The sequence below is a fragment of the Anomaloglossus baeobatrachus genome, chromosome 5, assembly GCF_048569485.1.
Source record: "Anomaloglossus baeobatrachus isolate aAnoBae1 chromosome 5, aAnoBae1.hap1, whole genome shotgun sequence".
Taxonomy (NCBI): Eukaryota; Metazoa; Chordata; class Amphibia; order Anura; family Aromobatidae; genus Anomaloglossus; species Anomaloglossus baeobatrachus.
In genome coordinates, this window is record NC_134357.1 from 14,711,443 (window position 1) to 14,724,625 (window position 13,183).

The following is a 13,183-nucleotide window of genomic DNA, read 5'->3' on the forward strand; positions in this document are numbered from 1 at the left end:
GCGGTACAGCGCCGTTTGTGGTTTTGGGTCGTCAAACATGGAGCACGCAGCGTGTACACATCTCCCGGTCTTTTTTATTGCCCTGCTGTTAAAATGTAAAAAAAAAAGGATCTCTGAGCCAAATACAATTCATTATTTATTCCTGGCACCCGCGCCGTGCTGCGGAGATCCTGAGTACACAAGGCATAGATCAAACTGTCTGATTTTACGGGGGCTGTTTCAGATCTCATCCGAAATATCACAGAGATAATAAATATCATCAGCTTACAATGAGCAAAAGCAAACAGAGGCAAATGGCGTGGACAGTGGGGAAAGAAGTATTGGACACGTCACCAACTTTCTAAGTAAATATATTTTCTAAAGCTGCTGTTGACCTGAATTCCTCAACAGTCAGTGACAACCCATCCAATGCACACGGGCAAAGAAATCACCATAGACGTCCATGCATTATGTGTAATAACGAGAAATGTCACAGGGAAAGTATTGAACACGTTACTGAAATGTATTTAATACTTGGTCCATTCTCCTTTGTTGGTGATGAAGCTTCCAGACGCCTCCTGTATGGAGACACTAGTCACCTGCATTGCTCAGGTGGATTTTGGCCCATTCTTCCGCACACACTCCTCACATCCTGTATGGAGACACTAGTCGCCTGCATTGCTCAGGTGGATTTTGGCCCATTCTTCCGCACACACTCCTCACATCCTGTATGGAGACACTAGTCGCCTGCATTGCTCAGGTGGATTTTGGTCCATTCCTCCGCACACACTCCTCACATCCTGTATGGAGACACTAGTCGCCTGCATTGCTCAGGTGGATTTTGGCCCATTCTTCCGCACACACTCCTCATATCCTGTATGGAGACACTAGTCGCCTGCATTGCTCAGGTGGATTTTGGCCATTCTTCCATACACACACTCCTCACATCCTGTATGGAGACACTAGTCGCCTGCATTGCTCAGGTGGATTTTGGTCCATTCCTCCGCACACACTCCTCACATCCTGTATGGAGACACTAGTCGCCTGCATTGCTCAGGTGGATTTTGGCCCATTCTTCCACACACACTCCTCACATCCTGTATGGAGACACTAGTCGCCTGCATTGCTCAGGTGGATTTTGGTCCATTCCTCCGCACACACTCCTCACATCCTGTATGGAGACACTAGTCACCTGCATTGCTCAGGTGGATTTTGGCCCAGTCTTCCGCACACACTCCTCACATCCTGTATGGAGACACTAGTCGCCTGCATTGCTCAGGTGGATTTTGGCCCATTCTTCCGCACACACTCCTCACATCCTGTATGGAGACACTAGTCGCCTGCATTGCTCAGGTGGATTTTGGTTCATTCTTCCGCACACACTCCTCACATCCTGTATGGAGACACTAGTCGCCTGCATTGCTCAGGTGGATTTTGGTTCATTCTTCCGCACACACTCCTCACATCCTGTATGGAGACACTAGTCACCTGCATTGCTCAGGTGGATTTTGGTCCATTCTTCCGCACACACTCCTCACATCCTGTATGGAGACACTAGTCCCTGCATTGCTCAGGTAGATTTTGGCCCATTCTTCCGCACACACTCCTCACATCCTGTATGGAGACACTAGTCGTCTGCATTGCTCAGGTGGATTTTGGTCCATTCTTCCGCACACACTCCTCACATCCTGTATGGAGACACTAGTTGCCTGCATTGCTCAGGTGGATTTTGGTCCATTCTTCCGCACACACTCCTCACATCCTGTATGGAGACACTAGTCCCTGCATTGCTCAGGTAGATTTTGGCCCATTCTTCCGCACACACACTCCTCACATCCTGTATGGAGACACTAGTCGTCTGCATTGCTCAGGTGGATTTTGGTCCATTCTTCCGCACACACTCCTCACATCCTGTATGGAGACACTAGTTGCCTGCATTGCTCAGGTGGATTTTGGTCCATTCTTCCGCACACACTCCTCACATCCTGTATGGAGACACTAGTCACCTGCATTGCTCAGGTGGATTTTGGTCCATTCTTCCGCACACACTCCTCACATCCTGTATGGAGACACTAGTCGTCTGCATTGCTCAGGTGGATTTTGGTCCATTCTTCCGCACACACTCCTCACATCCTGTATGGAGACACTAGTCGTCTGCATTGCTCAGGTGGATTTTGGTCCATTCTTCCGCACACACTCCTCACATCCTGTATGGAGACACTAGTCGCCTGCATTGCTCAGGTGGATTTTGGCCCAGTCTTCCACACACACTCGTCACATCCTGTATGGAGACACTAGTCGCCTGCATTGCTCAGGTGGATTTTGGTCCATTCTTCCGCACACGCTCCTCACATCCTGTATGGAGACACTGGTCGCCTGTATTGCTCAGGTGGATTTTGGCCCATTCTTCCGCACACGCTCCTCACAGGAGCGTGCAGACAGGCCATGGACGGGGAGTGCATTACTTATTGTTTTCTATGACACAATTATACCTCCTGATTCCAGATCTTTTTGTAGATCTCCACAGATGTCCTTGGCTCTTGGATAATTCTTCCGATAATTTTTTTCACTCCTCTATCTGAAATCTTGCGGGCAGCACCTGATCATGTCCAATTTATGGTTGAATGATGTTCTTTCCACTTCCGGATTATAGCCCCAACAGAGCTCACTGGAGTCTTCAGTAGTTTAGATTTTTTTTCTGTAACCAATGCCATCAGTATGTTTTGAAACAATAAGATTGTGAAGGTCTTGAGACAGCTCCCTGGTTTTACCCATCATGAGATGTTTCTTGTGTGGCAACTTGGTATTTAGACACATTTTTATGTCTTCTGTTGAACCAGCTGATATTACTTTTCGCTAAGTGTCAGGATTGCCTTCTAAATGCTGATAGATTTCAGCTGGTGTCGGGATTTGCCTGGGCTTTTTGCACCTCTCCTTTTTCATGTGTTCAATTCTTTTCCCCCAGGTCATTTCTTATTATTACACATAACTTAATTTATTGACCTCTATGGTTTGATTTATTTGCCTGTGTAGATTGGATGGGTTGTTTGCGACATCTGGTGAGAAATTGATGTCAATAGCACCTTTAGAAATATATTTACTTAGAAAAGTGGTGACGTGTTCAATACTTATTTAACCGCTGTATATAGCGGCACTTAAATGGTTAAACCAGTTTAACACATGGATGAAATATTCTCATGCTACCTTTTTTTATTTGCTTCTTACTACTCATATTAGGTAAAAATGTTAATGAGCAAGTGACAAATGTTTATGGTGCAACCTGTAATCCAGAGGATTAATGAGTTACTTTTGGCTCCAGGGCCAGGTAGAATTGCTATCTTCACAATCACTATGCCCCTAACAGACCTGTAATTAGCTGGTGTGTATATATATATATATATATATATATCTATGCTCATTATTTGAAATTATTTGCTGCTTTAACGAAACAAAAAACAAACAAGCTATATATATAGTTGTTGTTGTGTCGCTCTTCTATTTCTTTTTTTCGTTAATGCAGAAAATTGTTTCAAATAACGAGCAAGTGACAGATGTGTAATTTGATAATGATACCTGAAACACAGGCACATTGATTTAAAGTAAAATTTTATGACTGTTTGTTACACATTCAACACTTTTGCCAATGTCTTATTACAACTGTACAGCTTGGTTGTGCATTATTTCATTAATGCATAGGTATAAAGCAAGTGACAGATGTGTAATTTGATAATGATACCTGAAACATTTAAAGTAAAATTTCTATGACTGTTTGTTTCACATTCAACACTTTTGCCAATGTCTTACTACATCTGTACAGCTCGCTTGTACATTATTTCATTAATGCATAGGTAAAAAGCAAGTAACAGATGTGTAATTTGGTAATGATGTCTGAAACACGATAATATATAACTAAAGTAATAAATACATGTTATGCATTGAATTTGTATAAAAATAATATTTTATTATTCTGTAGTATGTTTGTACTTTGTTTTGTGATTAGAGAGAACAATAGATAATGAGCTAGTGACAGCTATGTCATTTAAACAAATTCTGGGTGCACAATGACTATATGGGAAATTCACCTCGCCTATAACTACTTGGAGAACTTCTTCTTAACTACAATATTGTCCAGTGTAAAGTAGAAATAACATATACCATTCTAGCAGTGTTGAAGCCAGATCTCCCGTGGCTCACATGACATGGTTACGCCACTTGAGCACTGCTGGCAATCAGCGGCTACTAATAAGCTGAGGTTTTTCCAAGGGAAATCTGAGAATGGCAGCAGGTTAGCAGCCTCTGATCGGCTACTGCACTCACAAAGCATAGCAATGTCATGTGAACCCTGGGAGACCTGGCGTTGAATTTGCTGGAACGATGTAGACAAGCCGTTTATTATGTACTAAAATCTGGAACACAACCACATGTTGATATACTGTCACACAGTGTTTGGCACTAAACTCGCCGAGTGTCATGGCGGCGTCTGACGCTGTTCACACTGCAGAATCTGACGCTCCTCACTATGCATCCTTTGGTGCTTCTGAGTTACACGGACAGGCTCAGGCATTGACCAGCTGTGTGCTCATTAGTGATCAGGCTTGCAGAAGTTAATTTTTGCTAGTCTCCTGGTTACCTCTTGGATCTAATGACATGGGAGACCTATCACAGTCAATTGCTGCCTTTTTAAGATGGAGGAGACTGTCTTCCCATGCCGACTATAGCTTTAGCTACACCAGTTCATGTGCTGTTGTATCTCAGTACTACTGGTGATTGTATTGCTTTATATGTGCAGTTGTTGTGCAGTTCTCTCATTGTCTCGTTGTTTCCTCCCTGCTCTTGTTTTCTTCCTTATCACTTGTTGGATACAATGTCAGTGTGAGCATGCTGGGTGATCAAGTTTTGGCTTCTCCTGTTTGTGCTTATCTATGGGTTCAACCACTCCTGTCCCAGCCCTCCCCTGGGGTGAGGGAGAGGAGGCATTAGATCAAGGCTGTAGAGGAGTAGGGCAAGGAAGGCGGCCCAGACATTGTCATCATCAGACGTATCTCTGGAATTAGGGACAGCTAGGGCCAGTTTAAGAGCCATGGTTATCCCATCACACCCCGTGATATGATGTAGTTGGAGGCATAGCAACTTCTCTGATCCTGACAGGTGACTTTCCTAATTGCCACAGAGATATTATATATAAGCTGGAAGGAGGAGCCTGTCTTCCCATGCCGACTATAGCTTTACCGGTCCGTGTGCTAGTGTATCTCAGTACTGCTTGTGATTGTATTGCTTTGTGCATGGAGCTGTCATTTTGTTGTTTCCTCCCTGCTCTTGTTTTCCTCCTTATCCCTTGTTTTCTAATACCTTTGTATGAGCGTGCTGTGTGATTGAGTTTTGGTTTCCCCTGTTTGTGCTTAACTGGGGGTTCAACTACTCCTTTCCCAACACTCTCCATGGGTTGGGGGAGGGTGTATAAGATCAAAGCAGGTCAAGAATAGGGCAAGGAAGGCGGCCCAGACATAGTCACCATTAAATGTATCTCTTGGATCAGGGACAGCTGGGACCCCCCCTAGCCTGAGGGCCAGTTTAGGAGCCCCGATAGCCAGTTATCCCATCACACCCCGTGGTATATACACTTTGCATGATTGGATGTAACATTCTATTCATAGTGACAAGTTAAATTAGTTATTTTTTCCAACATTATAAGATTTTATCACTATGTGTATCAGTGTTATGTTATTGTTGTACTTTGTTTCTTTAATGAAGATAAAAAAGGTAATAAACAAGGGAAGGAGGTGTAATTTGCTAATTTATCCAATACCCTACTGATCACTTGTTAAACTGACACTGTCTATAAGTGTATATTACTCATTTAATATGTCTCAGGGTAAGCATAAATCACATGCCTTGTTTCTTAGATACACATACAGCAGAAAGAGATAATGAGCAAGTGACAGATGTGCAGTTTGCTAATTTGACAAGTAGCATAATAATCATCTGTTAATTTAACACCTACTATGAGTATATTGCTCATTTTAATTTACATATTAGTGCTGGTGACAATATGTCTGCCTTATTCCAGCAATACAAATAGAAAGGCATAAGGAGCAAGTGATAAATCTGTAATTTGCCAATTGTGCATGTAGCATAGTAGTCAGTCACCTTTTATCGGAGTTGTTTTATAAGTGTACGTAACACATTCAGTAAATAATAGTGTTAGCATTTGTATATTGTAATGCGCATATTAAAGGATAATGAGCAAGTGACAGATGTGTGGGCATTAATGTGCTGTGCTGAGTGGTATATTATAACAGTGACAATCTCTCTGATAATATATGTATCTGATATGACAGTGATGATCACACGAGACCTGAGTATTGGGAGGAAATGTGAAAAATGGCTCTTTTACACAATAGAGGATTAGATTCTTTTCATGTGTAGAATTTCCACAATGTTCCATAAATCGGTCACAATGGGAAGATTTAATCATTCACTTCACCTGAATGTTCAATGGAAAAGAATCAGTGTTACTGCGGCTAATCAGGGTGGTATTCACCTCCGACATCACCGGGCGTTCAGCGGGAAATTCCTTTTCTTAAAGTATTTTACAGCATTAAAGTGTCCGAGGAAGAAAAGGTCCTCAGCGAGGCTGTAATGTCAGCAGGGTCCTAAGTGGAGGGGCAAGGAAATCCAGACAAAGGTCTGAGGACATATGAAGTCATGTTTCATTAAGATAACAATTGTTTAAATTTTGTAAAAATCTCGATCCGCTGGAATAATATACAAATACAAAGTATCAGAAGTCAGCAGAGCAGGCGCAGAGGATGAGCAGAGCCAGGATACGAGACGTGCTCAGGGAGCACAGGACAATCAGCCTCCTCCACTGCTATCACTTTCCTCGGCTCTTTCTTTTCCTTCCATTATTTTTTCTTCTTCCCTAGTCACTTTCTTCTTTCCTCTTCTTTATCCTTTACTTTCATTTATTTTCACCTTTCCTTTTTGGTTTCCGCTCTTTTCACCTTTCCTTGCCTATCCTCTGCCCTTTCCCTTTCCATTTTCCTCCCATTCTCATTTCTTTCATTTCCTTATTTTACAATTTCTTTCCTTTTCTCCTTTGTTTTATTGCCTTTTATTTTGTCTCCTTTCATTTGTCTCATTCCATGTTTCCTTTATTTTTTATTCCTCTATCCTTTCCTTTCTCTTTTCCTTTCCCTTTCCATCTTCCTACTTCTCTTTAGCAACCTTTCATAAGTTACTTTCTTTCTTTCTTTTCTTTTCTTTTTTTCTTTTCTTTTCTTTCTTTTCGTCCTTTTCGTTCTTTTCGTTCTTTCTTTCCTTCCTTCTCTTCCTCTTTCCCTTTCTCATTCCTTCTTTTCTTCCTTCCTTCCTTTCGGGAAGCCGGTGTCTGGCCCAGTGCAGGGAAGAGCTGGATTAGACCGTGACTGGACCAATGCAGGGAAGTGCCAGAGAACACAGTGACTGGACCAATGCAGGGAAGTGCCAGAGAATACAGTGACAGTGACTGGACCAATGCAGGGAAGTGCCAGAGAACACAGTGACTGGATCAATGTAGGGAAGGGCCAGAGAAGACGGTGACTGGACCAATGCAGGGAAGGGCCGGAGAACACAGTGACTGGATCAATGTAGGGAAGGGCCAGAGAAGACGGGGACTGGACCAATGCAGGGAAGGGCCGGTGACTGGATCAATGCGGGGAAAGGTCGGAGAAGATGGTGACTGGACCAATGCAGGGAAGGGCCGGAGGAGCCAGTGACTGGACAAGTGCACGGAAGGGCTGGAGAAGCCGGTAACTGAACCAATGCAGGGAAGGGCCAGAGAAGACGTGCCTGGACCAATGCAGGGAAGGGCCAGAGAAGACGTGCCTGGACCAATGCAGGGAAGGGCCGGTGAAGCCGGTGACTGGATCAATGCGGGGAAGGGTCGGAGAAGATGGTGACTGGACCAAAACAGGGAAGGGCTGGTGAAGCCAGTGACTAGATCAATGCGAGAAAGGGCCAGAGAAGACACTGACTGAACCAATGGAGGGAAGGGCCATAGAAGTCGGTGACTGGACCAATGCAAGGAAGGGCCACTGAAGCCAGTGACTGGACCAATACAGGGAAAGGCCGGAGAAGCCGATGCCTGGACCAATGCAGGGAAGGGCCGGAGAAGCCGGTGACTGGACCAATGCAGGGAAGGGCCCGAGAAGTCGGTGACTGGACCAATGCAGGGAAATGCCGTAGAAGCCGGTGACTGGACCAATGCAGGAAAGGGCCGTAGAAGCTGGTGACTGGACCAATGCAGGGAAGGGCCGGAGAAGCCGGTGACTGGACCAATGCAGGGTAGGGCCGGAGAAGCCGGTGACTGGACCAATGCAGGGAAGGGCCTGAGAAGCCGGTGACTGGACCAATGCAGGGAAGGGCCGTAGAAGTCGGTGACTGGACCAATGCAGGGAAGGGCCGGAGAAGCCGGTGACTGGACCAATGCAGGGTAGGGCCGGAGAAGCCGGTGACTGGACCAATGCAGGGAAGGGCCTGAGAAGCCGGTGACTGGACCAATGCAGGGAAGGGCCGTAGAAGTCGGTGACTGGACCAATGCAGGGAAGGGCCTGAGAAGCCGGTGACTGGACCAATGCAGGGAAGGGCCTGAGAAGCCGGTGACTGGACCAATGCAGGGAAGGGCCATAGAAGTCGGTGACTGGACCAATGCAGGGAAGGGCCGAAGAAGACGGGTGATAGCCGGACGCCATTTTGCTTAATCCAAACTAATTGAATCGTAATTTGGTTTCTAGAGAATAAATTATTTTGGGTAATTTTGAATGGAACGTGTTTAGCCTCGAGGAGTTTCGCTCAGCTCTAACAATTAGTCATTGTTGCTTTAATAGACGCTTTTAATATTCATGACATCCATTTATTTTGCATATTATTGTAATCTTCTACCCATAATGCCCCGGCGCTCTTGCTTTTGCTCCCGGCTTTTGGAAACTTTGCCTCATATCCGACACCTCTGCTCGGAACGGCTCCGCGTTGACAGTTGCCCGGCAGAGGCGAAGCGCCTGCTCCTTGTTATTTAGCGCCTGCGAACATCCCAGTCGCTCTGTGTTAGCTTTATAAGTCCTGTTCATTTGTATTATGCGCCCATTAAAACAAATGCTAACGCTCCCCTAGGGTCAGCTCCGTTTTGCTTTTACCAGACAGTAATTGTTTCAGACTAAACTGAGATTGTCTTCCCCTCTCTGTCTCCTTCTCGCCTGCAGGTGATACTAATTCTGACAAAGCTGTACGATTACAACCTGGGAAGCATCACGGAGAGCTCTCTGTGGAGGTACGTGCATACACCCGGATACTAATTGCTGAGATACTTAAACATGGATCTGGTGGCTGAGGTCTTTACACTTGGAGTAATTGGACATGTGGGATATCTGATGACAGTTGTCCCTAGGCTATACTCATTGTCTTCTCTCATATTTAGTCCTAGGTTTTCAATCGGTTCATCCAGCAATGAGATCTTTCATAACCAGAGATGTCATTACAGGAGGCGCTGATCTCGTTTCATTTCCTTCGTTAGTTTGTAACAACTTAACGTCATTTGATACAAAAGTTCTCATCATTTTTATAGGAGCATCTTTATTTTTTCTGAAACAGAGCTCCAATTCTTTTGTCTTTTTGTATTACCAAAAAAATACATAGATGCCCCACTAATGAGCAGTGGATGTAGATGTGAAGGGCTCCCATGTGCATGACTTTATTACTGAAACTAGTGTATTGGCTGTATAGATCCAGGAACAACAATAAAAATGACACCTGTCTTGTAGTAATCCGATGTTCCAATGCTGAGAAATCGAGCTTTAAAACTATATGCAAATTAGACAGGAAGTGCAAGTGACACGCCCCTGAGGAACTCAAAGACCATATTAAATTTCAAAGCTGTATTTCTCAACACTGGCACATCGGATTGCTACAAGCTAGGTATCATTTTTATTGTTATTCCATGACCTATAAAGTCAAGCCACTAGTTTCAGTAGTAAAATTGTTCTTATAGGTTTAAATGGTTTTACCTGAAAGTAAGAAATCCCATTCCAGCTTGAAAATGCAGCATACAATTATATATATTTTTAAAGCTAATGTGTCCTAATATGTGTTGACTCCAATATTTTCAATATGCTCTTTTAGGATTTTTAACATCTGGTCACACAGGTGCTATCTGGATCAGTTTACATTGCATATGTCATACCAATGAGCAGTGGATCTTATTGAGTGTAGATGTGAAGGTAACCCACATGGATTATTTTACTACTGAAACTAGTATAATGGCTGTATAGATCTGGGAATAACAATAAAAACAACACCTGTCTTGTAGTAATCCGATGTTCCAGTGCTGAGATATCAAGCTTTAAAACTATATGCAAATTAGACAGGAAGTGCTATGCTTGGGTGTGTCTAGGTGCTGCCAGTGACACTCCCCTGAGGAACTTAAAGACCGTATTAAATTTCAAAGCTGGATTTCTCAGCACTGGCACATCGGATTGCTACAAGACAGGTATCATTTTTATAGTTGTTTCATGGCCTATAAAGTCAAGCCACTAGTTTCAGTAGCAAAATTGTTCTTATAGGTTTAAATGGTTTTACCTGAAAGTGAGAAATCCCATTCAAGTTTGAAAATGCAACATACAATTATATATATTTTTAAAGCTAATGTGTCCTAATGTGTGTTCACTCCAATATTTTCATTATGCTCTTGTAGGATTTTTAACATCTGGTCCCACAGGTGCTATCTGGATCAGTTTACGTTGCCTATCTCATACCAATGAGCAGTGGATCTTATTGAATGTAGATGTGAAGAGAACGCACATGGATTATTTTACTACTAAAACTAGTATATTGGCTGTATAGATCTGGAAACAACAATAAAAACGACACCTGTCTTGTAGTAATCTGATGTTCCAGTGCTGAGATATCAAGCTTTAAAACTATATGCAAAGTAGACAGGAAGTGCTATGCTTGGGTGTGTCCATGTGCTGCAAGTGACACGCCCCTGAGGAACTCAAGCATCATATTCAATGCTGGATTTCTCAGCACTGGCACATCGGATTACTACAAAACCGGTATCGTTTTTATTGTTGTTTCATGGCTTATAAAGTCAAACCTTATAGGTTTGAACGGTTTTACATGAAGTTGAGAAATCCCATGGATTGAGATTTGGATCTGTGTTACAGAATATAAGAACCATTATTAATAAGATACATGATGCAATTAATCAGTACATAAAATGCAAAAAATAACATGATATTCAATTGCTTAACATTCATTTTGATACAGGAATGATCTGTCGGTATTATTTAGCTATTTTAGATTATAATATTGATACAATTTGTCCACTATTTTTTTTATATTACATGGCGCTATTATGTAAACATTTATGATGGATATAGCTTTGGTAAAATACAACCATGCATAAATACTATTATGTATTATTTATATGGAACTGATATGGTATATTGCAGTATCTTTTAGATATGGCGGCACTATTTAGCTATAACTGTGATTTGGTATAATATGGCAATGAAATGACACTATTAGGTATTTATTGTATGGAACTAAGATATGTTCACTATACGGTACTATTATTTGTGCATTGTGTGGCGGCATTATTTAGCAATTATTTTTTTTTTGTTCCCTATCATAAATTAATTTTTCCTATGCCTCCACAGTATTTTATCCAGTCCTGGGTTTATATTGCACTGCATTAACTAATTTGCACAATTTTTTAACGAATGCATGTAGATTTTGCTGACAATCCATTCTTCACGATGCTGAAGGCACTAATGACACTTAGGTGACCAATATCCAATGCAGACCTATATATAGCAGGATATGTTATCAGGAGGTAATTACATTGCAAGTACCAGGCGGATAATGAGCATCTGTAATTAAATGTGCCGCTTCTTGAGCCGGAGAAAGTAATCCTTGTGAGTGTAAATCCACTCAGTGCATCTGCCGAGGGTGAATCTCACACATAGGAGCCGAAGACGAGACCTGCAAGATGTTGTATCAGCAGATTACAGCTCTTACAGGGGATATAATGGATGTGAGGCCGAACGAACGACCGGCAGGGACGCTCAGATCCATAGGGCTGGTACATTGCAAAATATCTCAGCCATATGTCTGAGGTGTTGTGTATGTGTAATATATATATACCTGTATATATAACCTCTCATCTCTATATAGGACTCTGCATTTGCTGTAAATGTTGTTTCATTTCCTGTGGGCCTGAAACAGTTAAGGTCACTTCTTATGACAGCAGCTCTCCTGCAGGTAGGGTCAGCTGCACCTGCTCTGTAGCCACACCCCCTTGTGTTTAAATACCTAGGTCTCCCAGCAAGCTTTGCTGATAATACAAATACATTTGTATGCTGGCCCCCTTTGGTGAAGGAGCTGCTGAGGATTCGTTCTGAAGTTTGATCTTCTCCATTTTTGGTTGTATTCCCCTGTTTTGTCTCTCCTACGCTCTGGTTGTATTAGTGCAGTGATGGGCCTAGTGAGCCAGCCCACCCCACTCCTTAGCTAGGTCTACAGTAGGGACTGACTTTTTAGGGCTTCAGGTATTCCTGCTTGGTGACAGGTGTGGGGTCTGTATAGAATCTGGTTAGGGGTGCAGGGTACAGTGCCAGGTTAAGGCAGGAGGTATCCCATCTACCCTCTCACTAGCACCAGAGCCCACCGTTGTTATTGTGTTCCAGGTGTTTCCCCCCCTTGCTTGTGGTGTAGTTGTTGGGTGTTTTTTGTTGTGCTTCAGACATCCTCAAAACAACTCTCAAATCATCTGAAAACAAAGATTATTCAACATAGCTGTTCAGGGGAAGGTACAAAAAGTTGTCTCAGAGATTTAAACTGTCAGTTTCCACTGTGTGGAACATAGTAAGGAAATGGAAGAACACAGGTACAATTCTTGCTAAGCCCAGAAGTGGCAGGCTAAGAAAATATCAGAAAGGCAGAGAAGAAGAATGGTGAGAACAGTCAAGGACAATCCACAGACCACCTCCAAAGACCTGCAGCATCATCTTGCTGCAGATGGTGTCAATGTGCATCAATACAACAATACAGTCAACAATACAGCGCACGCTGCACAAGGAGAAGCTGTATGGGAGAGTGATGCGAAAGAAGCCATTTCTGCAAGCACGCCACAAACAGAGTCGCCTGAGGTATGCAAAAGCACATTTGG

At 43.1% G+C, this 13,183-nt stretch overlaps 1 protein-coding gene across 1 annotated transcript in view; it reads left to right on the forward strand.

Moving 5' to 3' along the window:
- The window catches only part of SORCS1 (sortilin related VPS10 domain containing receptor 1), an 807,859-nt gene that overhangs the window by 285,476 nt on the left and 509,200 nt on the right, over positions 1 to 13,183 (forward strand). Inside the window, 1 exon segment of the mRNA XM_075348232.1 lies at positions 9,219 to 9,286. Within this exon segment, the coding sequence (XP_075204347.1) occupies positions 9,219 to 9,286 (68 nt within the window).